General features: G+C 40.7%; 3 protein-coding genes and 1 non-coding gene across 4 annotated transcripts in view; all 4 read left to right on the forward strand.

Annotated features, from left to right (window-relative positions):
- Positions 1-2,646, forward strand: part of pik3c2a (phosphatidylinositol-4-phosphate 3-kinase, catalytic subunit type 2 alpha) — a 64,888-nt gene extending 62,242 nt beyond the window's left edge. Inside the window, exon 31 of the mRNA XM_037683093.1 lies at positions 936-2,646. Coding sequence (XP_037539021.1) covers positions 936-1,118 — 183 coding nt within the window. The 3' untranslated portion in view covers positions 1,119-2,646. The remainder of the gene's footprint in view (positions 1-935) is intronic.
- A 3,930-nt stretch (positions 2,647-6,576) lies between these two features.
- On the forward strand, positions 6,577-10,530 carry rps13 (ribosomal protein S13). The gene is made up of 6 exons (XM_037682557.1): positions 6,577-6,642; positions 7,140-7,188; positions 7,275-7,353; positions 9,433-9,602; positions 9,856-9,956; positions 10,460-10,530. The coding sequence occupies exons 1-6, from the start codon at positions 6,620-6,622 to the stop codon at positions 10,491-10,493; spliced, it is 456 nt and encodes a 151-aa protein (XP_037538485.1). The 5' UTR covers positions 6,577-6,619; the 3' UTR covers positions 10,494-10,530.
- Positions 10,139-10,271, forward strand: LOC119416562. The gene has a single exon (XR_005187109.1). It is a non-coding gene; the product is annotated as a small nucleolar RNA SNORA19 (small nucleolar RNA).
- A 486-nt stretch (positions 10,531-11,016) lies between the features above and the next one.
- ppp1r15b (protein phosphatase 1, regulatory subunit 15B) lies at positions 11,017-14,982 on the forward strand. Its single transcript, XM_037682558.1, has 3 exons — positions 11,017-11,423; positions 11,707-12,965; positions 14,135-14,982. The coding sequence occupies exons 1-3, from the start codon at positions 11,264-11,266 to the stop codon at positions 14,351-14,353; spliced, it is 1,638 nt and encodes a 545-aa protein (XP_037538486.1). The 5' UTR covers positions 11,017-11,263; the 3' UTR covers positions 14,354-14,982.
- Positions 14,983-16,753: the final 1,771 nt, after the last annotated feature.

Consider the following 16,753-nt stretch of genomic DNA (forward strand, 5'->3'; position numbering starts at 1 on the left):
AAAGTGTTGTATTGTACACCTGGATTATTGAGCATAGACTTTGTTGATATTTATTCAGCTTTCCTTCAACCAAGACCGGTTCTTATTGCTGAAACACACCCCACAGCATGATGCTGCCCCCACCATGTTTTGACATTTGACCTTTTGAATTTAGGCCAAACAGTTTGGTCTCGTTCCTCACAGTCTGAGAGTCCTTTTCCATTGAGCCACTCTATGAACAGATCCGTGGAGATCTGGAGCGTCGAACACAGAACGTCTGACGGTCACAGGGACCTTCAGGGTCCTTCATTGACCGCTCAGTGTGATGACCAGCTCTTGGATGTGTCCTGGTTGTGCCAAGCTTCAGTTTGAGAAATATGAGGAACCTTCAGGGCAGCAGAGATATTTTGTATTGCTGAGACTGGTGCCTTTTAAACGTTCCTGTCTCTGAGCTCTCCAGATAGTTCCTTTGACCTCGTGATTATTATTATTTTCAGTTGTCAGCTCGGAGGCCGCCTCATGTCCAGTAGGTTTAATTTACCACAGGTGGACTTCAGTCAATGTGTCGAAATATCTTGGCACGGATCAAGAGAATTGAGAGGCGCTTGACATAAATTTCAAGTGTTTCAAAAGGTCTAAAAATGTATGTAAATATGACCGTCAGGTTTTTCTTTAAAGTGATTTACAAATCTGTATAAAATTATGTTTTTACTGTCATCGAATGATGCTGAGTGTAAATTATCGAGAGGAGAAATAATTCATGACTGTAGTGTCCAACATAATTGTTAAAAGTCAAGAAAGTCTGAATGTTGAACTCTACAAAAAGTTTTTAATGTTGTAGGAGCACAAACGGTGAGCTAAGACGTCAAAATGAGCTTATCAATGTTGATTGTAGCATCGTCGTACGTGATGACAGACTCTGACTTTCCCATCACCTTTCCATCGTGTCTCCACAGCTGGTGTACAGCGGCTACAGCAAAGAAACGCTCGGCCTGCGGGAGCTGCAACTGAGCGTGCTCAGTGCCGAGTCGCTGCGTGAGAACTACTTCCTGGGCGGCATCAGGCTCAGACTAAAAGACTTTGATCTCAGCAAAGAGACGGTCAAGTGGTACAAACTAACGAGCGTTCCCTACTTCTGAGCCCCGACAACATTCACATCGTATGGGAAACGCTGCAGCAGAGACCTTTCTGGAAAATGTTGCTCACCTCAGCTTTTACATCTTAAAAACAATCCTGCAGGACTTAAAGTCTGGAAATGGATTAGTGTTTTCTTTCATGGGGATTAATATGATCACAATTAAAAATAGAAACAGGAATATTTTCCTTTTAAAACGAATCGAACTTACCATTTCTTTCACTTGTAGCAGTGCGTGTTAAGGTTTGTGCATGTGGGCTGAAATGATGTATTATGAACTACGCACGTTGACCTTATTCGAATGAATTTTATCACGAGATGGCGTAAAATTAATTTGCTGCTTCGGATGTTCCCATACGACACGAATGTGTTCAGCGTTCTTTCGGCTGCGCTCAAAGAGGCAACAAACAAACGTGCAAAGCTTTTTTTTGTTTTGTTTTCACTTTGCTTTCAAACTTGTTTGTGACAAACAATCTCCTGAGTTTGTCTTGCTTTTCTTAAGTGTAACAAACATCTGTAATATTTTGTACATTTTGACATTAGAGGACCAAATGGCTTACTTTCAGAAGAGTATATATGTAGACTGACAGTTTTTTTTAAGAAATAGAAACTTTCCCTGTTGTAAAAAAAAAAAAAAAAAAAATCAGGGTTTTGTGGAGTAGCTCATCAACGATTAGAGAAAAATCAGCTGAAGTTTCCTCAAAGTGCCAAAATTAGTTTAAAAAATGGGACCGAGATTCCACACCGTCTTGTTGGGAGCGATGCCTTTGTTCTCAGAATTTCTTCTGTGATGCTCGACTTTATCTTATTACTAAATTTATTTTCTTAACATTGTAATATCACAGAAAAAAGTCTCTCAAGCTATGAATATAGTTTTTCCAGCGCTGGTCTGGTGTCAGACTGGAACCAGACAAGTATTTTTATAACAATGGGCCTTTGTCTCGTCATATTTCTTGACTGTTTTCACACAGCACACATTAAAGGGCAAATTGTATCATAAGCTTGGGAATGCGCTCACTTGTCAGTCTCCTGAATGACGATAGCGGTCGCCTAATAATGCTGAGCACATGTCTGTTCAGTACCTGAGAAGCAAAAATCAGAAACGGAGTCCCTCCTGGAGTTTGGACATGAAACGGTGCTCGAGCACGAACAACACAAACACTCCCAGTGCTTCAAAGTAAGACAAACTAATAATTGGTGTTGAACTCCAGGAGCAGGAAGGTTTTTATATTTAAATGAGGAAATAATTTGAATGTCTTGTTCAATAACTCTGATGTAAAACATCTTCACAAGAAGGGAACAATATCCTGTGCAAGTTGATGCCTACTTCGCTATAAATCTAAAGTTGTGTTGATGTTTATTAAAGAAATTAAGGTATTTCTTCTGAAAAGGTTTTTATTGATCTACGACACATATGTCACGCTATAAATATTACTGCCTTGATCTGCTCTTATAGTAACTGTACAAAGAAAGCAAAGAGTTTGTACTAACTGGGCCAGTAATTTATTTTTAATTGGTGACCTCTAGCCTGAATCAATCGGTGTGTACTGTAATCCCATAATTTCATAAAACAAATTAAATGTTTTTTGAACATGTATAAAGTGTCCGTGTTAAATTTGTTGGAAAACTGTGTTAATCTACTGGAGGACAAACTGACCTCATTTCCTTAAATGATTTGCTAAAATTAAATAATCGATTTCTATCTTAACATGAGATTCTTGGCCTGCCATTGTGTATCTGTTCCTCCCAAACCCAGCCGGTCGAAGCAGATGGATTGTCCTGAGCCTGGTTCTGCTAAAGGGTTCTTCCTCATGAGGGAGTTTTTCCTCTCCACTGTCGCCTTCTTGCTTGCTCAAGATGAGAGTTCTGTGATGCAGAGTTAAACTCAAATCAGTCTGCTCCTCATAAATAATGTTAAATTATCATTTTTATACGTGAATGTTTCTGTTCAGTGCCCTGAGACGACTTCTGTTGTGACTTGGTTCCATAGAAATGAACTGAATTGAATTTCAGATGCTCCACTTTGTGTTCTCTCCTAGCTTTACGGTAGAAAGTCAGAATCTGGCAGTTTCCTTCCTTCTCAAGGGACCCAAGCAGAAAATAGTTTGATTTCATCATTTTTTTTAAAATAAGTGAGAACAAAAAAAAAAAAAAAAAGACTGCAAGAAGATATTTGCGAGATAAAGCAACTGACTAAAATGGAGCTAGTTATTTACAATGAACTAAATGTAACAGCGGTCTTCTTCATTCTTCTTTCAGCGTTTCTCTCTTCGGGGGTCTCCACAGCGAGTGAGTCATCCTCCATCTTTGTCCTCTGCGTCCTCTGTCCTCACTCCAACTACCTCCATGTCTCCTCTGACTGCGTCCATCTCCTCTTCGGCCTTAACAGCAGAACTGATAATAAATTAGGTAGTATCATTAAGACTAAACTGAAGTTGGGTTAGTGTTTTCCTGAGTTGTAATGAATAACATTTATGTTGTGCTTCACTGTCCCAAAACAAAAAAATTTAAATAGGCTTCTTTTTTTTAATATGTTTAGTGAGTGAAATTTGGTCCCAAGTATTGACAAACTGATCCTCCAAAATTAAACAATCTGACTCAGACACTGATTGGTTGAGTTTTCGACAGATGAGGAATAAATGCACAACTGCTGTCAAAGCAGCAAAACGCAACTATTTCTTATCTCAGACCTCCAAAAATTTAAATGACCCTAACAGATTCTGGAAAACCATCAAATCTCTCTCAGGCACCCCCCAATCATCTGAACTCCCATCACAACTTCTCGTTAACTCTGTTTCTGTGTCAAATAAGCACGAGATCCTGAACTGTCTCAACAAACATTTTGTTGCTTCTGGTTCTTTATTTGACACAGTTACTAATGGAAGATCAGCCACTTCACTTAATAACCAAACTTCTTCAAATCAAATCCCTCCTACAAGTCAATCCTCAGTTAATCACAGCTTCTCTTTTTCTCCATTCTCAGTCAGTGAGGTCAATAAACTGTTAATAGATCTTGATCCTAAAAAATCTGCAGGTCCAGATGAACTTCCACCTTATTTCTTAAGGCTGGCTGCTCATATCATCACAGTCCCTGTGACCCACATCTTCAATCTCTCCATAAGACAAAACTCCATCCCAGACACTTGGAAAACAGCCTTTGTTCTTCCTTTGCTGAAGGGAGGAGACCCCACCTCACTGAACAACTATGGACCAATCTCTAAACTCTGCATTTTAGCCAAGGTTCTAGAAAAACTGATAAACTCTCAAATCAAAAATTACCTGGACTCATTTAACATCTTACCTCCACATCAATCTGGTTTCAGGAAACAACACAGCACAACCACTGCTTCACTGAAGGTTCTTAATGACGTTGTTGAAGCACTGGATGCTAAGGATTATTGTGCTGCACTTTTCTTAGACCTGTCTAAAGCTTTTGACACTGTGGATCATAACATCTTGTGTCATAAACTCTCAGAAATCGGTTTCTCAGATCACACCATTGGTTGGTTCTCTAACTATCTTTCAGACCGGAGGCAATGTGTTCAACATAATGGTACTTCCGCCAGTTATTTAACAGTCAGCAATGGTGTACCACAAGGCTCAGTCTTAGGACCCACCCTCTTTTTACAATCTACATGTAGGTAAAAACATCCCTGATGCATCCATACATTTCTATGCTGATGACACAGTTGTTTATTGCCGAGCTAAAACTGTTGCTAAGGCTTTCCAGCTTTTGAAATCTGCATTTATCATCCAGACAGATTTGTTCCGTCTCAAACTTGTCCTAAATGCCGACAAAACCAAAGGGATGCTTTTTTCAAATAGGAAGTTGGTCCCAGCAGTTCTTCCTCTGATTTCATCCTCAAATGGTGTCCCTATTGAGTTTGTTGATTCCTATAAATATTTGGGTATCTTGGTCGACTCGCATCTTTCTTTTAAGCTTCATGTGGAAAACTTGGTAAAGAAACTGAAAGTTAAACTGGGTTTCTTTTTCAGAAACAGATCCTGTCAACCCTGAATGTTAGAAAACACCTTGTATCTGTGACTTTCCTTCCCTCAATTGATTTTGGTGATATTTACATGAACGCTCCTACAAGAACCCTGCAAATGTTGGATGCTGTCTATCACGGTGCACTAAGATTCATAACTGGCTGTGATTATCGTACCCACCACTGCACCCAGTATTCACTGGTTAACTGGTTACCATTAACTTCACGCAGACTCTCCCATTGGTACATTTTCATCTTTAAATCACTTCTTGGTCTTCTGCCTTCATACATCTCCTCCTACACGTCTCTGCGTGAGTGCAGCTACAGCGTGCGCTCTCAGGACATTATTACCTGCAGTGTTCCCTCAATGAGGACTGAACTAGGCAAAAGAGGCTTCTCCTACTCCGCTCCTGTTTCCAGGAATATCTTACAAAAAGATCTGAAGCTCTCGACCTTGACCTCTCTGGCTTTAAGAATCCGTTGGACTCCTGGCAGGGACCAATGCAGACATGTTCCTGTTTTTACTCGCCTTAGAATCTAGCTGTTTTTTTTACTTTTCTTTTTTTTTTTAGCTATCCTATTTGTAAAAAAATAAAATAAAAATTGTATGACCTTTTATAACTGTTTATTGTTGTTGCTGTTGTCCATCGTTGTCATCATTCTTTGTTGAAATCAGGTCTCTCTTGTAAATGAGTCCTCGAGGCTCAATGGGATTTACCTGTCTAAATAAAAGTTGAATTAATATGTTTAAGAAGCTTTCTAAAGTAAGAATAAATACAAAAATATATTTATGGTTAATAAAACTCTTGTGTTATCTAGTAGATTACAGAAAAAAATAGTATAAAATGACCAAAAAAGTCCATGCTCAATAATCCAGGTATACAATCCAGCAATTTTCAGTCAGATCATCTGGACAGTTTTTTTTTTTTTTTTTCTGAAACGTTTCACCTTCCATCCTGAAGGCTTCATCAGTCAGGGAAATGTGCAACACAAAACTGATTCTTCCCCCCAAACAACTTACTCTGAAGTGGAACAAACCAGTGGTTTTGAACCAGTTTGACATGACTGTCCACAAGGAAGAGGGCTGGCACAAGAGGAGGGGGCGTGCCAAAGACACCATCTTAGCACCAACATAACTGGTTTGTTCCACTTTGGAGTAAGCTGTTTGGGGGAAGAATCAGTTTTGTGTTGTGTGTTTCCTTGACAGATGAAGCCTTCTGGATGGAAGGTGAAACGTTTCAGCAAAAAAAAAAAGAAACTGTCCAGATGACTTGATTGAAAATTGTTGGAGTATAAGATGACGTAAAAAATATTTGGAAATAATTTAAGCACATAGATCTTGTTGCGGTTGAGATCGAACAAATTAATAACACTTTAAAGACACTCAAGTTAACAATTTGTGTATTTTATTTTATAAACCGGAAACTTGCGACTTTGCGTAGTGACGTCGTTTCCGGTGCAGACGTAAAACAGTTTTTTCTGTCGCGTGTGAGGCCTCTCTTCCTCCACCGCCATCATGGGTCGCATGCACGCTCCCGGGTGAGCTTTCTTTTCATTTAAAAAACTTCGGTTTTAAATGGTGGCAGGTCGGTTTTAACGGCAGTTTACAGCTTGTAAAGATGCAGTGGTCAAAGATGGACTGAAATATGTTTCCTCTTTTGGCTCGGAGCTTAAAAAAACCACAAAAATAAGTCCTGCATGAAACGGACATCCGTCTTCTGCTAGCCTTAGCAAGTTAGCATACGTGTGGTGTACAACGAGAGGACTTCTGAACTTAAATTTCCAGGAAGATATTATTACATTACTCGGACAGCGCCTAAAACCACGTTCAATGGATTGTAGATAAATGTACATGTTCTAAATTATACACATTAATATTGATTAGATACCATTAGCAACGATATGGAGCCGATAGCTGGACCAGTTATTTCCACGAGTTGGATTAACAAGAGATGCTGCACAGTCTCACTAACTACTGTTAATTCTGTTAAGTGTTTTTCTCACCGACACAATTTGTATTTTAATTTATTCTACAGAAAGGGCTTGTCCCAGTCATCCTTGCCTTACAGGCGTAGTGTTCCGACTGTGAGTATACGAACCTGCTGTCCTACAGGACATGTAATGAGCAGCCCCTGTGCACGTTTCTAACGCAAACATGTTTATTTTAATAGTGGCTGAAGCTCACAGCTGATGATGTCAAAGAGCAGATCTTCAAGCTGGCCAAAAAGGGCTTGACTCCCTCTCAGATTGGTAAGTGTTTTAGGAAAAGTACAGTTGTTTCTAACAATCCATTAAAGCTATTCTTGTTTTTTGTTTTGTATGACTTTTGTTCAAACTATCTCAATTGAAAGAACATTCAAAGACACTTAAAATAATGTATCCAGGTTAAAAATGTATATTACTATGTTTGTAAATTCTAAAATTTATTGTAGTTACCTTAAAACCCCTTGGTTTGACAGATGTCCTCAAATACAAAAATGGACTAATTTTCTTCATATATTGAACGTTTCAGTACGTCCTTTGGTGATTGTTCAGATTCAGAATAAGTAATAATCTAATACGTGTAATGTAAAATTTTAATTCAACCTTTATTTATACAGGTTAGTCTCATTGAGACTCATTTACAAGAGAGACCTGCTTAAAACGAAGAATGTGAGAGCCCCAACGATATGGAAATGTTGGCGTGTTGTTTTTTCTTTGCAGAAACGTAACGATTTCAGACAATGCATTTCATTGAGGAATATAACGTTACTAACCCCGATATATTTTACTTTTACGTAAGATTTAAAGTCCTGGATAACATTTTACAAGGCAATAGCCTATGCTAAACGTTAGCTTACTAACATGAGAGGCACGTAGATAATGACAAGCAGGTTGGAGGATTGAAGAAATTATTTTTTAATATATTTTACAGATCAATTACCATTAGGGGTGCACTGATAAATCGTAGCCGATTTCCTTAGTTTTGGGTGATCGATCGATGCATGAGAAACCGATTTTTTTTGTAGTTTTAACAATTTTCTAAACTTCATTTATATTTCAAAGCACTACCTCACAACCAGTTAAAACAAGTTTGTATTGTTTCTAGGATATTGTTCAAGGGTATGTTTTTCAATAAAAATAAGATTGGAAAATTGAAGGTGTCGCTTATAAAACAAAATCGGTATCGGACAAAATCAGAATCGGCAGGTCAGACTTTTTATAGATCAGTAATCGGCCGGTAAACTGCAATCGCTGCACCGTTGCTTACAATAAACTTACCATACTGTATTCAGCAAAATATAGAATAGAATAGAAACGGCCTTTATTGTCCCACGGATGGGAAATTCAAGTGTAACAGCAGCAAAAGATAAAAAGATTTCACACAAAAGTTCCTAAATGTTAATAAACAATACAATATATAAAAAATAAGATAAACAATATCAATATGCTACACAGTATTGCTACCTGCTTTGGGCTGTTGTTGTTACACCGTATTGTTTTACATAAATAACTATTAATTAACCCTGTATTCACACCAAAAACTGAGCTTGTTACAACAGATAATTATACTATTTCTGATTAATCTAAATGATACATTTTTGGACTAAATATTGTTGAATACATGCACATTTTATTGGGTAAAAAATTATTTGCCCTGAAATGCACAGTGCATCATAATTCAGAGTTTCTAAATTATTTTCTAGAGGGCGTGCTTGTTTAAAATTTGTTCCTGAGTCAACTCGCCTGATAAAAACGACTGAATTGCCTCCACATGTCGTCTTTAACACAAGCCTGTCATTGACCCGTTCATTTAAATTTGCAGACAAGCATTCATAAATGTTTGAGTGAGACTACAGCTCTGAATGTTTAAGCTTTACAGGATCATTGTTTTTCTTTTACATTTGATTGTTGGATGTAACTGGGACCCTGTGCGATAATAATTATTTACATAATTTCGCCTCACCACATGTACCACATGTGGTGCGAATGACGATAAATCTCTGATAATCAATTTTGGGGGTAAATGAGGGGCTCTATGTTGCAACACGCAGTGCTCGGGCTTTCTACATTTCAACAAAGTATTAGCACATTTAAGAGGATTGTCAGATACCAAATTAGTTTTGCTAGAATGTAATTATAAAACTAAATAACTGTGTTTAGTTCAGCCTGCTGGGTTGTGGAGTGATTACATGGTGAGGGCACAGAAAATTAACTTTTCTTAGACAAGAAATATATAAAATATGTGAACTCTTGTATGATCTAAAGTTGTTTATTCAGTCACTTGAGTTGTACTTTTGTTTGAATTTCAAGGCCGAGCATCAGTTTTACTTTGTTAACCTTGTCCAGGTGTGATTCTGAGGGACTCCCATGGTGTGGCCCAGGTACGTTTCGTAACTGGCAACAAGATCCTGAGGATCCTCAAGTCCAAGGGCCTGGCCCCTGACCTGCCTGAAGATCTCTACCACCTCATCAAGAAGGCTGTTGCGATCCGAAAGCATCTGGAGAGAAACAGAAAGGTACAGGAGCACAAGTTCTGACTTTGGATGTTGACCACGTTGTGTTGGAAGGATTGGCTTGTTTCTTAATGATCAACGAGCGAAGGTTTCTGTTAATCTCATGTTTTAGAAATCTAGTTTATAGTTTGTTTCTGATCTCGTTTATTTAGTGCTCTGAAGAATTTTCCCAAATATAACAGGAGAATGCAGCATTCACTAAAACAAATGAATGTTGTTTAATTTACAATATAATGCACTTAACTCCTACTTGCAGGACAAGGATGCCAAGTTTCGTCTGATTCTCACTGAGAGCAGGATCCACAGGCTGGCCCGTTACTACAAGACCAAGAGAGTACTGGCCCCCAACTGGAAGTAGTAAGTGTTGCTTGTGCACTGGAGAAACATTTCTCTAAATGGGACATCATTCTCCAAAATGTGAATATTTGCTGACAAGGTTGTCTTCTGGTTTTCTTCCTGATATCTGTTGATGATTTGTGATAAAATCCCAACTCCTGTTTTAATTTAACTCGGTGCGTTTTACTGTATTTATAAGGGAAATGCACAATTCATTGTCTTGCTCTTCAGTTTTATTAAGAGCAGTGATATTTCTGTTGTGCTAGAAAAAAAACTGGAGGTAAATTAGCAGAGTGGCTCCTTTGTGCCATTTCTGCCAGTCCCCTTCATACAATAAAATTATTTTTTTTAGGTGTTTACATTTCTGTGGTAACACAGACGTAAGAATTTATGTAAAAGCTCACTTGCTAGTGCAGTATTGTACATCCATACCACACAACAAGTTAAATATTGTTTTTGCATGGTGAATCTATTTATTAACATTTTAATGTTGATTTTAATTGATGCTTTTCTTTTGTTTACAGTGAGTCCTCTACTGCTTCTGCTCTGGTGGCATAAACGTGACTTTTTGGATTAATAAAATTGTTTAAATTCGTTTGTTTGGTTGTCTTTATTTGTTTTCAAAACAATATTTAAGGCTATTACGGAAGAAGCGGGTGAACATGATAGATGGGATGTTCTGATCATAAACGTTTGAAATTAAGAAAACAAAACGGTTGTAATACGTGAAATTGTTCTGAGAATAAAAGATGACGAAAGTTGAAACTGTTCTGAGAAATGATGTAAAATTTTCTGTTTTTGTTTTCACTCTCGGTCTCTTATTTCATTACGTCAATTTTCTTCATGGGTTTTCAGTTCCGGTTGGAAATTACGGGCACTTTCCATGCGTTTCGTACGTGACTGGGAGGAACCATAAGCGCAAGGTCTACTGTGATTGGTCCCTTCATGCGCAAGGTCTACTGTGATTGGTCCCTTCATGTGATTGACAGCTGCTCTGTCCAATCACGGCGAAGTGCGACGTCACGGTCTTATTTAAAGCGCGGTGTTGCAACATCCGAGCCATTCTCTTTACAATCATGAAGACGACACATTTGAGAAACATGGAGAGACTGAACGAACGAATTTGACGGAAGGGGACAAAATGGCGCAAACTCGCCAGAAAATGAAGCGACTATACACAGACGCATATTTGTCACCGACACATACGCGAAGTCTGTTGGTTTTTGACGAGGAATACCAAAATACGTGAGGATTTTTATTTTTTTTTCTCGGACGTGACAGTCGCTGTAACTCGAGAAGGAAGAAGTCGGAGGGGAAAAAAAAAAAAAATGGCTCCGGCGGTTTCTGAGAAGAGGTGGGAGCGGGCGGCGGTGGAGAGGTTCGGCAGCGGGGGGGTGGCGCTCCTTCCCTGGACCAGACAGATGCTCACGGTGCTGTGGGAACAGCTTCGGCTGCTCGTGCACGTCATTTACTACACGTTCATGTCGGGTAAGAACCACCAGGGTTCAATTTGAATTCATGGAGTTTTGTTTTAGAACTTGCCTTTTTAAATTTAATGTTTTTACTGACGGGTGAAACGTTACTGTTAAATTTAAATGCTTGAAAAGAGCATTTTGTTAATTGTTTCTTTGGGGAGTCCATAGTTTTGTAATATAGGAACACATTTTATTACATTTAATAACCTCAAGATTGTGGAAACACCTCGTCTTTTGAAGTACACTCGTCAAAATGTGAAGCTTTAATTGATTAAAACTGTTTTTATTTTCTCCAGTCTTTCAGATGTTCAGGTTTGAGGTTCACGTGAGGATCACTGACGAGACGGGAGACATCCAGCACATGAGCACAGCATCGAACTCGTCCGACTCCTTTTTGTTCTCCTCCCTGTTTGACGGAGAAAACGGAGTAGTGGTTGGTGGTTCGAATCCCCTGTCTAACTTCTGTGCCGACGTCGGCGACCCGTTCTCTGGGAAGTCCACGGCTGAGGCCCTGCTCTCCAGCCTGCGCGCCGACGATCTCTGCTGCGGCCTCGTAGACGACTTTGTGTCGAGAACCGGCGGCAAAGAGGAAGGCCTCCTGCTCGGACACCAATCTTCCTGGAAGGTGGGCTTCCCGGGCGACTGGAACATCTTCGTGTCGAGCAGCGACAGCTCGAGTTCGAACGACGCCTGCCAGAAAACCAAGTCCGGTTTACCCAAAGAGAAAGTTCTCAAACAGGAGACGTCCGAGGAGGAGAGGAGCTCTCACTGGAGCAGCGAGGAGGAGCAGAGCGTGCTGGAGTTTGAGAGTGAAGAAAGTAAGGCGCTTTGGGAGTCGCTCTCCAAATCCAACGATCCGTACAACCCCTTCTTCTTCTCCGCCTGCATTTCAACCGACTCCAACATGGGGAAAAGTGAAGGAGACGGCGGTGACGCTGATCTCATGTCGGTGAGCAAAGCCTGTGAGAAGATGCTGGGGCCTCCGAGGCTGAACATGTGGGTCTGTCGCACCGACAGCGAGAGCAGCTGGAGTAGTTGGGCCGGTTCAGATGGCTCAAGCCCCGACGTCGACAAGGAGGAAAACGACCGACTCTGGGAGTTCTTCAGCAGTCCTGAAGACCCCTACAACCCTCTGTGCTTTACTGCCAGCACAGCCGTCACTCCAACTAAACAAGCATCGCTTCCTGCACCGTCCCCCAAATCAGACCCGGACTCTAAGGAGAGCAGCTTTGCTCCGTCGGATGACGACGAAGAGCTGCTGTGGAAATTCTTGAGCCCAAACGACGACCCGTACCACCCACTGAACTTCAAAGCCTGCCTCCAGAGCTGCTCCACTTCACTCCACGAAGATCCCAATGTCTTTGACAGGCCACCCACAGAGACGAAGAGGCAGATGAAAGCGTTCAGGAAGCCCAAACGCGTCAGGCCGGCTCTTCCAGGGAGGAAGTTAAAGCAGCACCGTCATCCTGACAAAACGCTGGTTCCCTGGAACAGACCTGAACTCGCACCACCCGGGGAGAGCAGGGGGAACAAGACCGACCCCCCACAGAAAAAGGTGACCCGATCAAAACTAACACATTTATCCTTCATTATTAAAGTAAATGCACTGTAACGTTGGCAAAAGTGAATTCAGAGCGAAGAACTCCACTTGTTGGTTTTATCAGGAACAGCAGAGCGCGTGTGTTAAGTTGTAACATCATGGGAGGTGCCCGCTGCTGATGGTCCCGTACTCCGCCTGAGATAAGAGTCAGCTGCTGACTGAGCCGTTGTTTGTTTTTCACGTTAGCAACGGCGCCGGTCGTCACGACTGAACCGTTCGTACGCCTCCGTGACTCATCAGAGAGTCTGATGAACACATGGACTTCATAAGGTGTCGTAATTATTACATCACAGTTTAAATATGAACCCTGAGGTAGAAACAGAAATGCGAGCTGTAGTCTGATTCTGTGTGAGAATAAACGCCCGATGGTGTATTTTACATTAGTTTTTAGAGCAGGCCGGTCCCGATCAACAATGAATCGATCGCACGATAAATGAAAATTATCGACCTCGTTTTCATTTATCGGCTTTATCGTTTCTTCATGTCTCTCTTTCTACTGAAGACACTGGATGACAAAAGGCTCAACTCTGGTGCTCTTCACTGACCCCTCTCTTCTCTTTAAAATCAATTTTAACCGTACAAAATCACATTTTTGGATCGTTAAAAGCAGCTAAGCTACGAGCTAACAGGCTGACCTCAGGGGGGAAAAAACCTCCATCTTGTTTTTCTCTGCAAAAAGAAGCTGCAAACTTGTTCCTTATTTTTTAAAATTAAGCGTTGTGTGACGTAGCTCAAACCACAACGAGCGTCCGCCATTTTGAGGAACGAGAGGCAGCCCATGTCACGTCAAGGGGCCTCCCTCCCATTTTTCTTAAAGAGACACACTGCTTGCTCCCTCACTATCCATCCTTTGGTTCAAACGGTCTTATACTGCCATTCAATGGTCAAAAAAAGTACTACACACAAAAGCGAACCAACATAATTAGTAATTATTGTCAAATTTCAAACCATATCGTTTATCACAATAATTTCTGAGACAATTAATCGTCCAGCAACATTTGTTATCGTGACAGGCTTATTTTTTAGAATGCGTAGCTGCAGGTCGAAATCGTGACAGATCTTTTCGTCTGAAGGGATTTCAAACAAACACGAAGGTCTAATTTATTTTTTTCTACGTATTTCAGGTGCAGTTTTCTCCCGTAGTCCAAGTCCACGTCATGCGGACGTGGTCGTTTGCCCGTCAGGCGTGCCGCAAAGGACACTGGGAAGAAATGGCTCGAGACCGTGACCGCTTCCGGAGGCGGATCGTGGAAACGGAGCAGACCGTTGGGCGCTGTTTCACCCCGGCCCACAGGCGGAAGGTGTGGGCGTACCTGGAACAGACGAAGGCTCCTGAACACTGAATGTTTCATTTCCTTTGAATGAGAACTTGTGATTGGTTGCAATGCAACAGTGATTTTGATTTAGGCCAATTAGAGGTTTGATATGTTCGGCCATTTGTAAATGTTCTGGTGTCGAGTTGAACAACTTTGTACCTCGGAAGGTTTTCTACTTTGTGTAACTGTTGCACTGACTGACACATGTTAACCTCGACATTAATGTGTGGAACGTTGTTTTTGTATGCCTTATACTGACCTAGTAATGTAACTTATTCTTGCCCTATGGAGCTTGTTGTTTATTTTTTTACTGATTATTTAAAGAGTTTGTAATGTGCTTTTATAATTGTGAAGGAACCAGTTTGGTCTAGAAGTTCAAATAGAAAATCACAAGAAATTCACAGTACAAAGTGTTCTGAGAAAAAAAAAATTAAGCATGATTGAATCTGATTTAGTGCTGGTGCGATTCTTGTGCTGTTGACGAGTTTTATTTATTAATGTTTTTGACCTGCGTTTTTATATATTATGTCACATGTTTGTGACCTTTAGTACCAAACATGGAAAAACAAGCGAGTTTATGATGTAATCCTTGTAAAACTTTGGTTAATGTGACTCGCTCGGCTTCTCTTTATAACATTGTGTGGTCAGAAGTTTAACGGCGATTTATGTTGGTACTTTGTGCAATCAATAAAATTTATTAATTCAACTCGGTTTATTTGTATAGCACCAAATCACAACGGTTCATGTTCATACATGACAAAGACGTTAGATCGTGTTGAATCTTCACTTCGTCACAGTCTCCCATCCTGAGCAAGCACAAAGGAGACAGTGGAAAGGAAAACCTCCCTTTTAACGTGAAGAAACCTCCAGCAGAACCAGGCTCAGGACGAGCTGCTTCGACCGGCTGGGTTTGAGAGGACAGGAAGGAGGAACAGATACACAATGGCAGGTCAAGAATCACATGTTAAGATAGAAATAATATCAAATGAAAACTATTAAAGCTTAACAATTCGTTTAAGGAAATGAGGTTAATTTGTCCTCTATTCTAAGCCTATAGCAGCATAACAAGCCAACCCTAACTATAGGATTTATAAAAAAGGAAAGTCTTAAAACTGGACAATGTGTCAGCCTCACGGACAGAAACTGGAAGTTGGTTCCACAAGAGAGGAGCCTGAGAACTGGAAGATCTTCCTCCCGTTCTGCTTTTGCAAACTCTAGGAACCACGAGTAAACCTGCAGTCTGAGAGCGAAGTGCTCTGTCAGGAAAATATGGAACAATAAGATCTGAAGATGGAGCTAGGATGTTGAGAGCTTTGTAGGTTAGAAGTAAGATTTCGAGTTGAATTCTGGATTTGACAGGGAGCCAGTGGAGAGAAGCTGAAACTGGAGAGATGATCTCTCCCAGTAACTCCAGTTAAGACTCTGGCAGCAGCATTTTGGATCAACTGAAGATGTTTTAAATAAGTATTTGGACACTCGGATAATAAACCATGACAGTGATTCAGTCTAGACGTGACAAATAACATGAACCGGTTTTTCTGCATCATTTTTAAATAAGATGTTTTTAATTTAAGTGATGCTACGCAGGTGGAAGAAGGTGGTTCTGGTAACGTTTTTAATGAAGTTTAATTAATAAAAGACATGTCCTGATAGAAAATAACACCGATATTTTTAACATTAGAGCTGGAGGACAGATTAGTGTCATCCAAGGAGGGAGAAAGACTGAAAAATGTATTCCTGAGATGCTCCAGTTTAAAATCAACCCTGGACGTGCTTCAGTCCATCAAAAGGCCACAGAGAGATCCTCAGCCATGAACGTTCTCACTCAGGCTGATTTTGAATTTTCAAATAAACTAATTTGTTTGTTTTTGGTCTGTGGGAGGAAACCAGAGAGAAACGAGCCCAACTTGCAAACTCCATGCAAAAAGTTTCCACATGATCGTCAAACCTGCAGTTTTCTCCTGCAAGGCCTCCAGACCAACCAAACCTGTTTTACAACCTAAACACCAGAAGCAACGTGAGGATTTCACCTAAAACATCTATCTAATCTTTATATTTTTTATTTCAGTCCACAGTGATGGACCTGCGACCCGTCCAGGGCGTACCCCGCCCCTCGCACAGTGATTGCTGGACGTGGGCACCGGCGACCCCCGTGACCCAAAATGGAAGAAGCGGGTAAAAGATGATGGATGGATTTTAGTCCACACATGCATATCAAGGTGCCTTCATCATCCCCCCCCCCCCCCCACACACACACACACACACGCTCAGGAGCTTCTAATCTTCTAATGTTCCCAGCGGGGGGTGAGTCTCTGCGTGTACCGACTGCTGTAAGGCTGTCATCATCAGACACGAGTTAAAAACACGAAGCATGATGAAATGACTTTCCTCTGGGATGAAATCAATTAGCACCCCCCCCCCCCCCCC

Source organism: Nematolebias whitei, chromosome 10, assembly GCF_014905685.2.
Source record: "Nematolebias whitei isolate Nwh7 chromosome 10, NemWhi1, whole genome shotgun sequence".
Taxonomy (NCBI): Eukaryota; Metazoa; Chordata; class Actinopteri; order Cyprinodontiformes; family Rivulidae; genus Nematolebias; species Nematolebias whitei.

Coding starts and splice junctions, on each gene's coding strand:
- rps13 (XM_037682557.1), top strand. CDS start 6,620: ATGGGTCGCATGCACGCTCCCGG. Junction 7,189..7,274: donor ACAGGCGTAGTGTTCCGACT/GTGAGTATACGA, acceptor TTATTTTAATAG/TGGCTGAAGCTCACAGCTGA. Junction 7,354..9,432: donor CTTGACTCCCTCTCAGATTG/GTAAGTGTTTTA, acceptor AACCTTGTCCAG/GTGTGATTCTGAGGGACTCC.
- ppp1r15b (XM_037682558.1), top strand. CDS start 11,264: ATGGCTCCGGCGGTTTCTGAGAAGAGGTGGGAGCGGGCGGCGGTGGAG. Junction 11,424..11,706: donor TTACTACACGTTCATGTCGG/GTAAGAACCACC, acceptor TATTTTCTCCAG/TCTTTCAGATGTTCAGGTTT. Junction 12,966..14,134: donor CCGACCCCCCACAGAAAAAG/GTGACCCGATCA, acceptor TACGTATTTCAG/GTGCAGTTTTCTCCCGTAGT.